Raw genomic sequence first — 12,970 nt, forward strand, 5'->3', positions numbered from 1 at the left:
TTTTTTTTTCTATGACGGTTCATTTATTTTTCTAAAATCTATTTCATTCCTATTAGAAATGCATAATTAAAAAAAACTAAAATCAATACTTTTTAAAACTACACATTTTTCTTACTTAAACTAATCGCTCTGAAGGAACATACCTATATCTGCCGGAGATAAATTCTTGCTTTCTACACAATTTAGCTACACTCGCGCAAAACTTTACTAAGATTACACATAAAGTTTATGTAATTGGAAGATTTGTGTGTTGGAAGATCGCAATCAATTGCTCTATGAATGATTAAAACTAAACTTATACTTATTGTTGCAAATAAAAACACGTTCATGACCTCTTAGAGAGGTTCATGATCAATAACAAATGCCTTTTATAAACTCTTTTTTTCTGATATCAGGTTAAATGATAATTTTTGTAATACTTAACACGTTCTCTCGCACTCGCTTGAATGACAGTATATTCGACAATATATTGGCACATGTTTGTTTCGATTTCGACGATGATTTAAAGGAAGTAAACTGAACACTTGGAGATCGTAAATCCGTTGAAGGTCAATTGTACCTACGGAACTACTAGCAAAATACTGCCACTCTCAGGGAAGACTCAGCGGGTTTGGAAGACTTCTTTTTTGAAGATTTTTTCGTTTACAAAATAGCTGCCCTCTTCCAGTCTTGTAACTTCAGTACGATTATCTGTTTCCCTTCCAAAAAAAAGGTTCGCTCAACTGACAACTCCCCCCAACTAATCGGTCACGCCCAGGTGGACCAGCTGCTGCATGCACCGCTGCATGTACTGCGGATCGGGAAACATCGAGTACTGCGTCTTGTGCTCGACGCTGTTCCACAGGACCACGTCCTCCCGACCGGTGGTGGCCGACCGGCCGATCGAGAACAGCAGCCGCCGGTCGAACGCGATCTTCAGGTAGCGCAAGATCTTCCGGCCCAGGATGCCATCCGGCAGGAAGCAGGTGCGGGGGAAGCCCACCGCGAAGAAGGCCCGACCCGGGTGGGGATGTTCCTGGTTTTGGATGCCGGAAGCGATGCTACGGGCGGGGAGATCGAGTTGTTAGATCAGGGTCAAAATCATATCAGATTGTGGCGAACTTACTTGTACGTTATTTGGATTGTGTTCTGGCCTTCGTGGCCTGGCAGACTTCTTGGAATGACGATCCAGGACATGGTTCCGGGGGGTTGATCGCCGATTTTCTCCCCGTACACGGACATGCAGATCGGACACTCGATGTAAAGGCTCTAAAATTACAAAAGCAACAAAAGTTATCAAAAAATCAAAACTCGTCAATCGCCACGAGCAACACACCTTCTGGTTCTCCTTCTGCTGGCCCAGGATGAGCTCGTTCAGGCAGTTCAGGTGCATCAGATGCTGACAGCGGGACAGGGACACCGTCGGGTTGTGGCCGTTGTGGCGCAGCTCCTCCATGCACATTGGACAGGGCTGGGCGTGCGGCCACTGGGGTGGTTCGACGACACGTACGAAGCGCGAGATCATGTCGCTGGCGGGGTCGACACCTGGAAGGAAGGGATTGAATCATTGGTTTAAGTCGAGCTGGATTTATTTTTGATCGTAGAATAAATTTAAAACATAACTTTAAGTAACATTCCGAAAAAAATAATAATATGGCAGATCTCTTGTAAAAATAAGTCTTTCAAAAACCTCGAAACATTATTATTAAAGTCAAAATCAAATTACTTCAAAAATTTTACATAACGTAAAAATTTTAATCCATGAAGGAGAAGATGAACCATTCGCTGAGTGAGAGGAAGAGCAGAAGAGAGTACACTCAAACCCCGATGGTTTGACACCAACTGTTGTCAAACGAACGGGGTCACTTTTTAGTTTACACGGAGTTCACACACACTACCAAACGTTTGTTTTGATAGTGTGCGTGAGCGGCGAGTAAAAAGTGACAGTTCGTCACTTTTTAGTTTGACTTTGACCAACCAACGGGGTACAAACTAAAAAAGTGTCAAACGAAAAAGTGACCAACCACCGGGGGTTGAGTGTAGTAACAAACGGTAGGAATACGAATCGATCCGGGCAGTTTTGCATCGCATCCGATTTTTGCTCGCGAGTTTTGAAAATTTTAAGATCAAGACTAACATTTCAAAAGGGCGTAATATTCAATGTTTGGCCCTTTTAAAATGTTAGTCTTGATTTAAAAAAATTCAAAATATTTTTAACGAAAAGATCGGAAAATTTCTCGAATGTTTCATATTTTAACATTGAAAATCGGACCATTATTTGCTGAGATATCGTCATTACAAAATGGTGGGTTGTTTAGTTGAGATTTAGGAAACTTCAATTTTCGTGTTTCTTTTTCTTAAAGCGGCTCTATCTCAGCAACCCGATGTCCAAGCTTCAATGTCTCTTAGACAATTTCATAGCAAATTTTCTGAACTTTTCAAAAAAAATATTTTTAGAAATGGTCACTCATGGTCACTATTTTTAAAAATCGAAAAACTGCAAATATTTCGCCAAGATCAAACTTTCGGTGGGTCTATTTTGAAAACGGAGCTTTTATCAAAAAATCTGTAAAGTACTTTTCGATTGCAAATTCAATTTTGCATTAAAATATAATGTCAAACTTGTAAATCACTATTTTTTCAAAAAATCATAACTCGGCGGCAGATTTTTTGACCATGTTTCTCTATGGCTCAAAAGTTGCGGATTTTTGTCCCCTAAAACATATCAAAAAATCTCGAAAATAAAAAAATACGTATTTTGGGAAATTGGGTTTTAGTGAAAAAATGTGCAGTGGTAATGTAACAGGCATAACCAAAATGACGAAGAACGAATAAAGAAACATTTAGCTGAATTCTTGATTTTTTAACTTTATGTGAGGAAGGCTAGGTGGTATTTAGAGAAGGCATCACCTTGAGGCGCTTGCCTTTTTACAGGGAAGCGGGAAGGCCAGTTCCTGAAACTCCACCTGGTGGCGCTTGCGAGAGGAGCTGAGCTCCTCTCAATTCGGTGCACAGAAAAAAAATGATGGTGATATTCATCAGGAAATGGTGACAGATTTTGTGGCTAAAAATATGATGAATTTTACCCCAGAAAATGATAAATTTTCATCAGTTTTTGATGAATATTCATCAGGTTCACATTTTTACACATTTTTTATGTAAAATAACTCAAAAAAAGAGGTAATATTCAACCTACCAAATTTTCAATATTCCAAAATTCAACTTTTTTTTTCTGTGTGGTAGACAGCCGACTGAAGCCAGCCATCAAATTTCCCGTGGTTTTGTAGGGAAGCGGGAAGGCTAGTTCCTAAAGACGCCACCTGGTGGCGCTTGCGAGAGGAGCTGAGCTCCTCTCGCTTCGGTGGTAGACCACCGACTGAAGCCAGCCATCAAATTTTCCGTGGTTTTGTAGGGAAGCGAGAAGGCTGGTGCTCGCGAGAAGAGCTGAGCTCCTCTCGCTTCGGTGGTAGACCACCGACTAAACTAATGCTGTGGAGGGAGTGGCGTTTATATTTATATAAAAACCGTCGGCCGCGCTGCTTCTGTGATTTTCCACTCTGCTTGGGGAAGGCGTTTCATTTTTCGGTTTCATTTTGCTTCGCGAAATTTTGGATTGCTACCCTGTATAGAGCCCTAAGACGAAGTTCTTCGTCAAAAAAGCAGATTAAAAAATCTGCAATTTTTTTCCGTGTACCTATTTTTTTCTCAAAAGTCCTTAACAATACCTACAACTTTGCCGAAGACACCAAATTGATCAGAAAATTCACTCAAAAGCTACAGCTGTTTGAATATTTACATACCATTTTTGTATGGACAGCAGCCAAAATTGTATGGAGTCTTGTATGGGTGAACCAATGACGCAAAATAGCTTATTTGGTCATAGGAAAGGCCCTCACAAAGTTTGAGTCAAATAAAAAAATACAAAAAATAAAAATGGTCGAAATCGGCCGATTTCGTAGAGAGTTGCTCTCATAAATGTTTGATTCTGGGGTGTAAAAGTAAATTGTGGACAAAAAATACTTTTTCGCTCGTAGGCTGCCATTTACACCAAAACTAATATTTCTTCAAATTTCTTACGACGTTCCACAGGGATTGAGTTGGGCTACAATGTCCTTTCATTTGACCAAAATTTAGAATAGACCCAGAATCCAGGGCTGTCTCATTGTTCCCCACTCATTTTAGCCCGTGGGTAACAATGAGACACTTTGATTTTTCTTCATTAAACATTTCAAAATCCATGTAAATCTTTCAAAATATGAATTGAAAGTGGTTTTTGGCATATTTATAGAGTTTTAACTTCAGAGCAATTCTCTACGAAATCGGTCTTTTTTCTTCAATTTTAATTTTTGTATTTTTTAATCCGGCTGAAACTTTTTTGGTGCCTTCGGTATGCCCAAAGAAGCCATTTTGCATCATTAGTTTGTCCATATAATTTTCCATACAAATTCGGCAGCTGTCCATACAAAATGATGTATGAAAATTCAAAAATCTGTATCTTTTGAAGGAATTTTTGATCGATTTGTGTCTTCGGCAAAGTTGTAGGTATGGATACGGACTACACTGGAAAAATAATACACGGTAAAAAATTTGGTGATTTTTATTTAACTTTTATCACTAAAACTTGATTTACAAAAACACTATTTTTATTTTTTTATTTTTGATATGTTTTAGAAGACATAAAATGCCAACTTTTCAGAAATTTCCAGGTTGTGCAAAAATCACTGACCGAGTTATGAATTTTTAATCAATACTGATTTTTCAAAAATCGAAATTTTGGTCGTAAAATTTTTCAACTTCATTTTTCGATGTAAAATCAAATTTGCAATCAAAAAGTACTTTACTAAAATTTTGATAAAGTGCACCGTTTTCAAGTTATAGCCATATTTAAGTGACTTTTTTGAAAATAGTCGCAGTTTTTCATTTTTTTAAATTAGTGCACATGTTTGCCCAGTTTTGAAAAAAATATTTTTGAAAAGCTGAGAAAATTCTCTATATTTTGCTCATTCGGACTATGTTGATACGACCTTTAGTTGCTGAGATATTGCAATGCAAAGGTTTAAAAACAGGAAAATTGATGTTTTCTATGTTTCACCCAAACAACCCACCATTTTCTATCGTCAATATCTCAGCAACTAATGGTCCGATTTTCAATGTTAATATATGAAACAATTGTGAAATTTTCCGATCTTTTCGAAAAAAATATTTTTGGAATTTTCAAATCAAGACAAACATTTTAAAAGGGCGTAATATTGAATGTTTGGCCTTTGTGAAATGTTAGTCTTGATTTGAAAATTCCAAAAATATTTTTTTCGAAGAGATCGGAAAATTTCACAAATGTTTCATATATTAACATTGAAAATCGGACCATTAGTTGCTGAGATATTGACGATAGAAAATGGTGGGTTGTTTGGGTGAAACTTAGAAAACATCAATTTTCCTGTTTTTAAACCTTTGCATTGCAATATCTCAGCAACTAAAGGTCGTATCAACAAAGTCCAAATAAGCTAAATATAGAGAATTTTCTCAGCTTTTCAAAAATATTTTTTTCAAAACTGGGCAAACATGTGCACTAATTTAAAAAAATGAAAAACTGCGACTATTTTCAAAAAAGTCACTTAAATATGGCTATAACTTGAAAACGGTGCACTTTATCAAAATTTCAGTAAAGTACTTTTTGATTGCAAATTTGATTTTACATCGAAAAATGAAGTTGAAAATTTTTACGACCAAAATTTCGATTTTTGAAAAATCAGTATTGATTAAAAATTCATAACTCGGTCAGTGATTTTTGCACAACCTGGAAATTTCTGAAAAGTTGGCATTTTATGCCTTCTAAAACATATCAAAAATAAAAAATTAAAATAGTGTTTTTTTAAATCAAGTTTTAGTGATAAAAAGTTAAATAAAAATCACCAAATTTTTTTACCGTGTATTATTTTTTCCAGTGTAGTCCGTATCCATACCTACAACTTTGCCGAAGACACCAAATCGATCAAAAATTCCTTCAAAAGATACAGATTTTTGAATTTTCATACATCATTTTTGTATGGACAGCTGCCGAATTTGTATGGAAAATTATATGGACAAACTAATGATGCAAAATGGCTTCTTTGGGCATACCGAAGGCACCAAAAAAGTTTCAGTCGGATTAAAAAATACAAAAAAAATCGAATGACCGAAATCCTAGAGAACTGCTCTTCATTTAACCAAGAATACAAAGTTATTTGGTACAAATAATTTAAATACTTTTTAGTATAACTTTTGTTAATTAAAGTTTCATGTTGACAAAATTTCTCTAAAATGTTCAAGGCAAGTCACCTATAATGGAACAATACAAAAACATGATGTTTTTCTAGAAAAGTATTGATTTTCGTAGAGTGTCTCATTGTTCCCCATCTGTCTCATTGTTCCTGCCAAGTGCGTCTACAATGAGACAGTTGAATAACTCTGGCTGTAGATGTCGGATCGATCTCATATTTTGGTCAGTATTAGAACACACTAAAAGAAAGTAAATACAACAAAAAGCTCATTAAAACATGCTTATGAAAAAATTTGTGATGGCCTTGGTGATGGCCTAGTGGTTAGCATTTTTGCTTACCAATCCAAAGGACGGGGGATTGAACCCCACCTCGAGTGACTTTGATTTTTCGTTCTTATTCAGTATTTCAAGTATTTCTTAGTCTTAAACTTTCTCGTTGGGAGCAGATGGGCGTCGAACCCAGGACCATTCGCTTACAAAGCGAACACCGTGACCAGTCAGCCATGGCCGCTCCCCAGGATTTTATTTTTAAAAGTATAGCAATATTCTTGTAGAGTGGACAAAAACAAAAACGATGATGTATAAACTTAAGAGGTTTGCATGTATTCTACACAAGTTACCAGAATTTACAAAAAAGTTTTGGGAAAATTGACATTTTTAACCAGTTTTTCGAAGTTTTCATCTTTAAAACTAAACCGAGTGGTTCAAAAGATTCTTTTTTCAAATTATGATTTATGGCAGTTTCTGGATGGCTTCTTAATAGCAGAAAATCCCCACACATTCAAGCAATGCTCGAGCCACAACAAACGTCCAAAGGGTCATTCTTACGAAATATGTGTTGAACTTTAAAATAATTTTTAAAAAGCACACAAAAAACTTTTACAAACAAATTCGATAACTCCATTACCCCTTAAAGCAAAGTTTCACGGAAATCAGAGGTCGGGCAACTACTATGTGAGTTAGCAGAGGATGACCCACCTGAGAAAGTAATTTTTTGTTACTGTGCTCCAAGGCTTCGTTCATGAAGTCCCGGGAAAACTTCATATGTATTACGCATAAAAAAACAAACAAAGATTGATTCAAGCTGGTGTATATATATATAGCAATTGGCAAAAACTAAATAGAAGTAAATCATATAAATCCAAATATAGCTTAATAAACAGAGTCTATCCTATCGAGACTTTCATTACAAATATCATAATAGCAGAACTAAGGGTCCTGATTTTTGGTTCAAAAATCAGAAATCGCTCACGCATCGCCGAACGAAGCTTTGCTCTCTAGAGTTCGCAACCATTCGCGAGCAAACACGACACTCAGGCTGCCTTTGCCTACTCCGTCCGTCGACCCGATTCATACACGAATACGTTCAGAGAGGAGAGAATCTAACAAAATACCAGCGAGGCGCTCAATCGGCCTGCGCTTCCACAGTTTGCCATAGATTTGTATTTGACAGGGTGAAAAAATTGTGTTATCAACAAAATTGAAAAACATTTTTGATAACATTGATTTTCAGCAGTTTGATAAATGAGCAAAACAAAGCCGACCGCAAACTATTTGGATTCAACGACTGAGCGACATAGCGCAATCGGTATCTCTGAACCATTCGCTGTGCTATCCGAATGGAGTGAGAGCAAGAGCAAAGGGAGAGTATTCAAGAGCGAACGGTGTGAAAGTGACAAACGGTAGGAAACGGTAAGAGCAGTTTTTCTTCGCGTTAGATTTGTGGTTGCGAGTGAATGAGTCTTTAGGAGCAATCAGAACCCTTAAGCAGAACTATAAATTATGTGGATTAGACTAGGAGTATACGTTGAATAGGTACATAAAAAACCAAAAGATTCAAAAAGAAACAAGTAATATAGAATTTTGATTCCAGGGTCTAGTTTGTGTGTGTGCGGGTTTTTTTTTGGCTAATGACTATTTATTATCAGTTTGCTGATATGTTCAACATTTGAACGAAACTAAACAAAATAAAAATACGTACACTGCAAAATTCTAAATCATGTTTGAAATGATGACAAACACTTTTCTTGTCAATAACTGCAAATCATCTGAGAACACCCAAAAACGTTTAGAAAAAATTAAAGCGGCCAGCCCTACTGTGTTGTGTTTACCGCAGAAAGGATTCTGATAACGGATCACATTTCACAGAATCTACAGGGAGGAAGGATGCGTGGACATACCGTACCAAACGCTCCAGTTTACAGTTGTATATGTGCATTGAATCTATATTTAGTTTAGATTTTTATGATAGGAAAAGCCAATCACAATTGGCAATTTTCACTTTCAACACAAATGAGTAGTAAATTTCAAAGCAATGTATAATTTTAAATGCATTTTAGCAGCAACAATAACTGCGCTCAATGTAAACATTAAGCAACAAGTTTCCATTTGCGCAACATACAATGAAAACATTTTTTAATTGGTAAATGGACTACGCTAATCAATGCTACGTCCAATGGCCCGTTTACATATGTTTGCTTGCTCCGTTACTCACCCACAATCGCGCCGGGAATGTTCTGCTGCGACGACACCGACGAGCCCGCCCCCGCCGTCGTAAACACGTCGTCACTTCCCATCGAACAGTCCAACAGATCCGACACCGACCCCAGTGTGGTACTCTTCCTGCTGTTGCTATCCTTGCTCTCGTGACTAAGATACGTGGACACGGTGTCCACACTCGGCCGCCGGCCCGAGTTGATACTGGACGCGTCCGTCTCGATGAGGGACTCGCCCCGGCTGCGGGACTTGCTCCGCTGGCGCTGGAACGACGGCATGGTTCTGCTCTGGTTGGCACTTTGGTGCCTCTGGTGTCGGATCGACTGCTGGTGGAAGTTCTGCTGGAGCGAGGAGGGTGCGTTGGTTGGACTCATCGGGGGGTACTCCTGGAGTTCCTGGTGCTGGTGGTGCTTGCTGGTGCCGAAGATGTTCAGGTTGTGCAGGATTTGGCGGGCCAGGTTGGTCGGGGTCACGGGGACCATGTCGAGTTGTTTGCCGACTTTGAGGGTTTTGGTGGGTCGCTTGGAGGATGGATGGGAGGAGTTGGGGTTGCAGAGTACGGGCTGGGACTTGGACTTGGAGTGGAGCGGGGTGGAGGAGGACGGTTGCGAGCTGGAGCTGCTTGAGGAGGATGAGGAGGGTGGGGGTTGTTGGAGTTGGTTGGGTTTTGGAGGGAGGAGGGGTGCGCAGTTTTGTGGGTTTTGTTGGGTTGACTGTTGGTTGGTGGGGAGTTTGACGAGCGGGTACGGAGCTTGCTGTATCCGTCGTATGCTCCGGAGAGGTCCGTTTTGATGGCGTATTTGGGTGAGGTTCAGGAAGTTGATCGTGTACGGTAGACAGAGGTGGGTCTTGGTGAGGTCGATGGTTTGATCACCCCGTGCCCAGGCCTCTTCGATGACGCACTGGACCTCCATGGTGTAGCTGTGCCAGTCGTTGCCCGACGATCCGCACCATTCCCACTTGGTGCCCTTGCCAGCGGGCGAGCTGGGCTTGTAGAACCCTCGGCGGACGTTCGTCACGGCAAACTCCTGATCCTCGCAGCACTGGGTCATGGTGCGTACGTTGACGTAGTACTGCTCCAGGGCTGGGTCGGCATCGCTGAGCAGGACTCGGGTCAACTTTTTGCCGTGGGCACGCTCCAGATGCTGGGACACTGCAGGGCTGTACGGTAGCCATTTGGACCCGCGAGACTCAAACTCCCAGACGACCACTGCGTGGCCAGAGTTCGTCATCCCTCTAACCTACTTTCTAGGGCACCCCCTGATTGACTGATTGATCGCCGATATCGATTTATGGCGCACGACTCTCCACTTCAACTCCAAATTGCTGCCACGGTTCAGCTCAGCTTATCCACTTTGGACATCACCTCCACAACTGGCTTAGCCACGCGCAAGACTCGCGCCGCCTCCAAGATTGGAGCTTATTTTCAACACAGGATGTTCAATATTAGAATTTCTTCGCTGCTGCTGCTCATGCAAATCATCGAGTTCATTCAACCTCCTCTTGATCCTCCTGCTGCCCAGTCCTGGCCCCAACAGATGGAGGAAACGATCGCGCCCACACACACGCAAACCACCTTAAATCGGAGCGCCCCAAACGAGAGCACTTATGATCGAGCGCGATTAACACTCTCTGGTGGGCAATTAAAAACCCCAAATCCACCATTTAATAACCAACCACCCTCACACACACACACCTCCTTCTTCACTGCACGAACGCCTCTGATCGCTTTCCGATCTTCACCAAATCATTGCTAATCACCTCACCCACCACAAACTTCACTCGTATTCACCGATCGATCGCTGGACGCATCACCTTATTGCACCCATTTTTGCAATAGTTCAAATCGCGCAAAAATGGCACCCGTCCCAACGCATCGGCAGCCTAATTTTAATTGACTTCTCCGGAATGACGACCAACCAACTGCTGCTGAGCTGAGCTGAGTTGCGCGAGAGCTCTAACAAAAATCAAGATGGCGAGATTTATTTCTCACCCACCATCACCACCAACTGGACTGAGTCAAGTTCGTAGTCCAGCAGGTGAGCCGAGCTCTTTCTCACGGCTCACAAAGTTGGTTCACTTGTTTTGTTTGCCCACCACGATCGCGCACAGTGACTGCGATTGATGAGGTGACGAACCATCGCACCACTACCACTGTGCCTTTGGGTGGGATATGTTTTCGTGGAAGCATGGAAAAGGGAGAGAGCATAAAGTGAGCATACACATCGCACACACACACCGATGGGGTGTTATGGTTCTTGTAGAGAAAGTTTACGTTTTGATTAAAAGCTCTTTTGGAAAATTGCACTTTTTGTCTTTATTGCAACAAATATACATGCTTTTTAAAACTTTTTGTATTAATCTCATACATTTTATTTAACATCTATTAACTGTCATAATACCATAATTAAATTTGATAAAAAATATAATTGACAACAAAACATTTCCATAGTTTTTTTTAAGGGTCCCATAAACATATCCACATATCTCGATTATTTTTTTGATTAGGTCCTATAAACAAATGTAAACGTTGAGTGTATCCGTTTCACCACGCAAAAAAAATGTTTTGTAGAATCAGCCAGTACGAGGTTTGAATCAACAAAATTTTGGTTGAATTTAGAGGAAATATACCCATCTAAGCCGTTCTACCAATTTTCATCACTTTTGCCGTTTTCCGCTATTAAATCAACATTTCAACTACGGAGAGTTGCTTGCTCACTTTTATTTGAGCTATTTAGGGGAAATATACCCATTTTAATCACACTTTGGAACAGTAAAAAAGACTTTATGAAAGCTGTAATTCATGATCAAAGTGATGATAGGCCGATAATAGAAATAGGCTGAAAAAGGGTGTGGTTTCCCTAATCAACGCCGATTTTGCTTTAAAACAAACCTTGATTTTCTCAAGTCCACAAAAGTCTTTTGTTGTTTCGAAAAAGCTGCTTTGGCGTTTAGCGTTGATTCAACAAAAATCATGATTTTTAAATGCCTTATTTTTCTGCGTGACACCATCGGAGCAAGCGGGATACACACAATGTTTAGATTTAATTATAGGACCAAAGGCCGTTGTCAATATTTTAGAAGTTTAAGTCCCTCGACTCTGACCAAAGTCGAGGGGGAGGCAAAAAATAAAAAAAGTATGAACATTGAAATTAAGAGCCATGGTTTCGACATTTTAATGAAAAAAGTGTTTTAAAATGCATTATACAGATTATACACCTGTCCAGTTGTTTTGCCATCATTAGTTTCCAAAAGTATTGACGAAAATTTTATTTTTTGCGAACAAATTTTGCATTGGAATTCCATAAACATTCAAAACATTTTTTTTAACAAGCCCAAACATGCTAAATATTATAATCAATGCAGAAAAATGCATTTCAGATTGTTTTCAGTTGATAAGATTTCTATTTTCGTTGACATTTTGAAGTTTTTTGGAAAAATATTTTTTGACCCCTGATTTTTCAGATTAATTTTGAAATTAATTAAATTAAGAAATTTTGGAGAAAGCCACTATTTCTTTTAGGAAATTGGGCATATCTCTGCTTACATTGAACCAAAACTGATACTTTTTTATGGAAATTGTACAGAAAACTATTCTCTATGATGTGATTGATTCTAAAATATTTTAAAATATAATAGTGTGATGTGGCAGAGGATTGAAAAAATAATTTTCGGAACCTATTGGGTAATAAACAGCTTATTTATTCAAAAATACATGTTTTGCATTGTTTGGTGCTAAAATTCTTATCCGGGCAATGTGTTGCTATTTTTTCATGTCGTATGTCGGTCGTATCAGGGTTTCCAGCTTGGATTTTGGAGTAATTTCAAAGAATGCTAGAAATCTGATAAATTTGGTTCGATTTTTTTGGTGGAGTTCAATAATGGTTTAAATCGTGTCCCCAAGGCATATTCATAAAAAGGTTGAGAGATAACAACATGAATGCGCCGATTTTCTGTGACATTTTTTAAACAAATATCATCGAAAAATAATCTTCCAAAAAAAAGTTGCTCTAGACCCCCCGACGAAATATTTCGGTATACCCCGCAAAATGTCGGGAAAGAGCCCTTCTTTCAGGGTGCCAAATATCAGACATATCGATTTTTTTTATCTTTGAGGTCTCGAGAAAATACACCGTGAACCCCTTTGTAGTCGTACAAAAGGTAATTGCGATTAGAAAAATATGCTTTGAATTGCAAATTTTGTATGAAATTTTTGTCGTTTTCCTCAAAAAAATA

At 39.1% G+C, this 12,970-nt stretch overlaps 1 protein-coding gene across 1 annotated transcript; it reads right to left on the bottom strand.

The window, feature by feature from the left end:
- On the bottom strand, positions 1–9,966 carry LOC6042695 (protein deltex). Its single transcript, XM_038248318.1, has 4 exons — positions 8,733–9,966; positions 1,316–1,524; positions 1,106–1,248; positions 1–1,040 (listed from the first exon to the last, which is right to left on the bottom strand). The coding sequence occupies exons 1-4, from the start codon at positions 9,964–9,966 to the stop codon at positions 740–742; spliced, it is 1,887 nt and encodes a 628-aa protein (XP_038104246.1). The 3' UTR covers positions 1–739.
- Between the last annotated feature and the right edge of the window lie 3,004 nt (positions 9,967–12,970).

The sequence above is a fragment of the Culex quinquefasciatus genome, chromosome 1 (genome assembly GCF_015732765.1).
Source record: "Culex quinquefasciatus strain JHB chromosome 1, VPISU_Cqui_1.0_pri_paternal, whole genome shotgun sequence".
In the NCBI taxonomy this organism is placed as follows: Eukaryota; Metazoa; Arthropoda; class Insecta; order Diptera; family Culicidae; genus Culex; species Culex quinquefasciatus.

Bases quoted from the DNA above. Each gene is read 5' to 3' on its own strand.
- LOC6042695 (XM_038248318.1), bottom strand. From the start codon at position 9,966: ATGACGAACTCTGGCCACGCAGTGGTCGTCTGGGAGTTTGAGTCTCGC. The intron at 1,249-1,315 runs GTGTGTTGCTCG...TTGTAATTTTAG, and splicing joins AGCAGAAGGAGAACCAGAAG to AGCCTTTACATCGAGTGTCC. The intron at 1,041-1,105 runs GTAAGTTCGCCA...CCCCGCCCGTAG, and splicing joins ACAATCCAAATAACGTACAA to CATCGCTTCCGGCATCCAAA.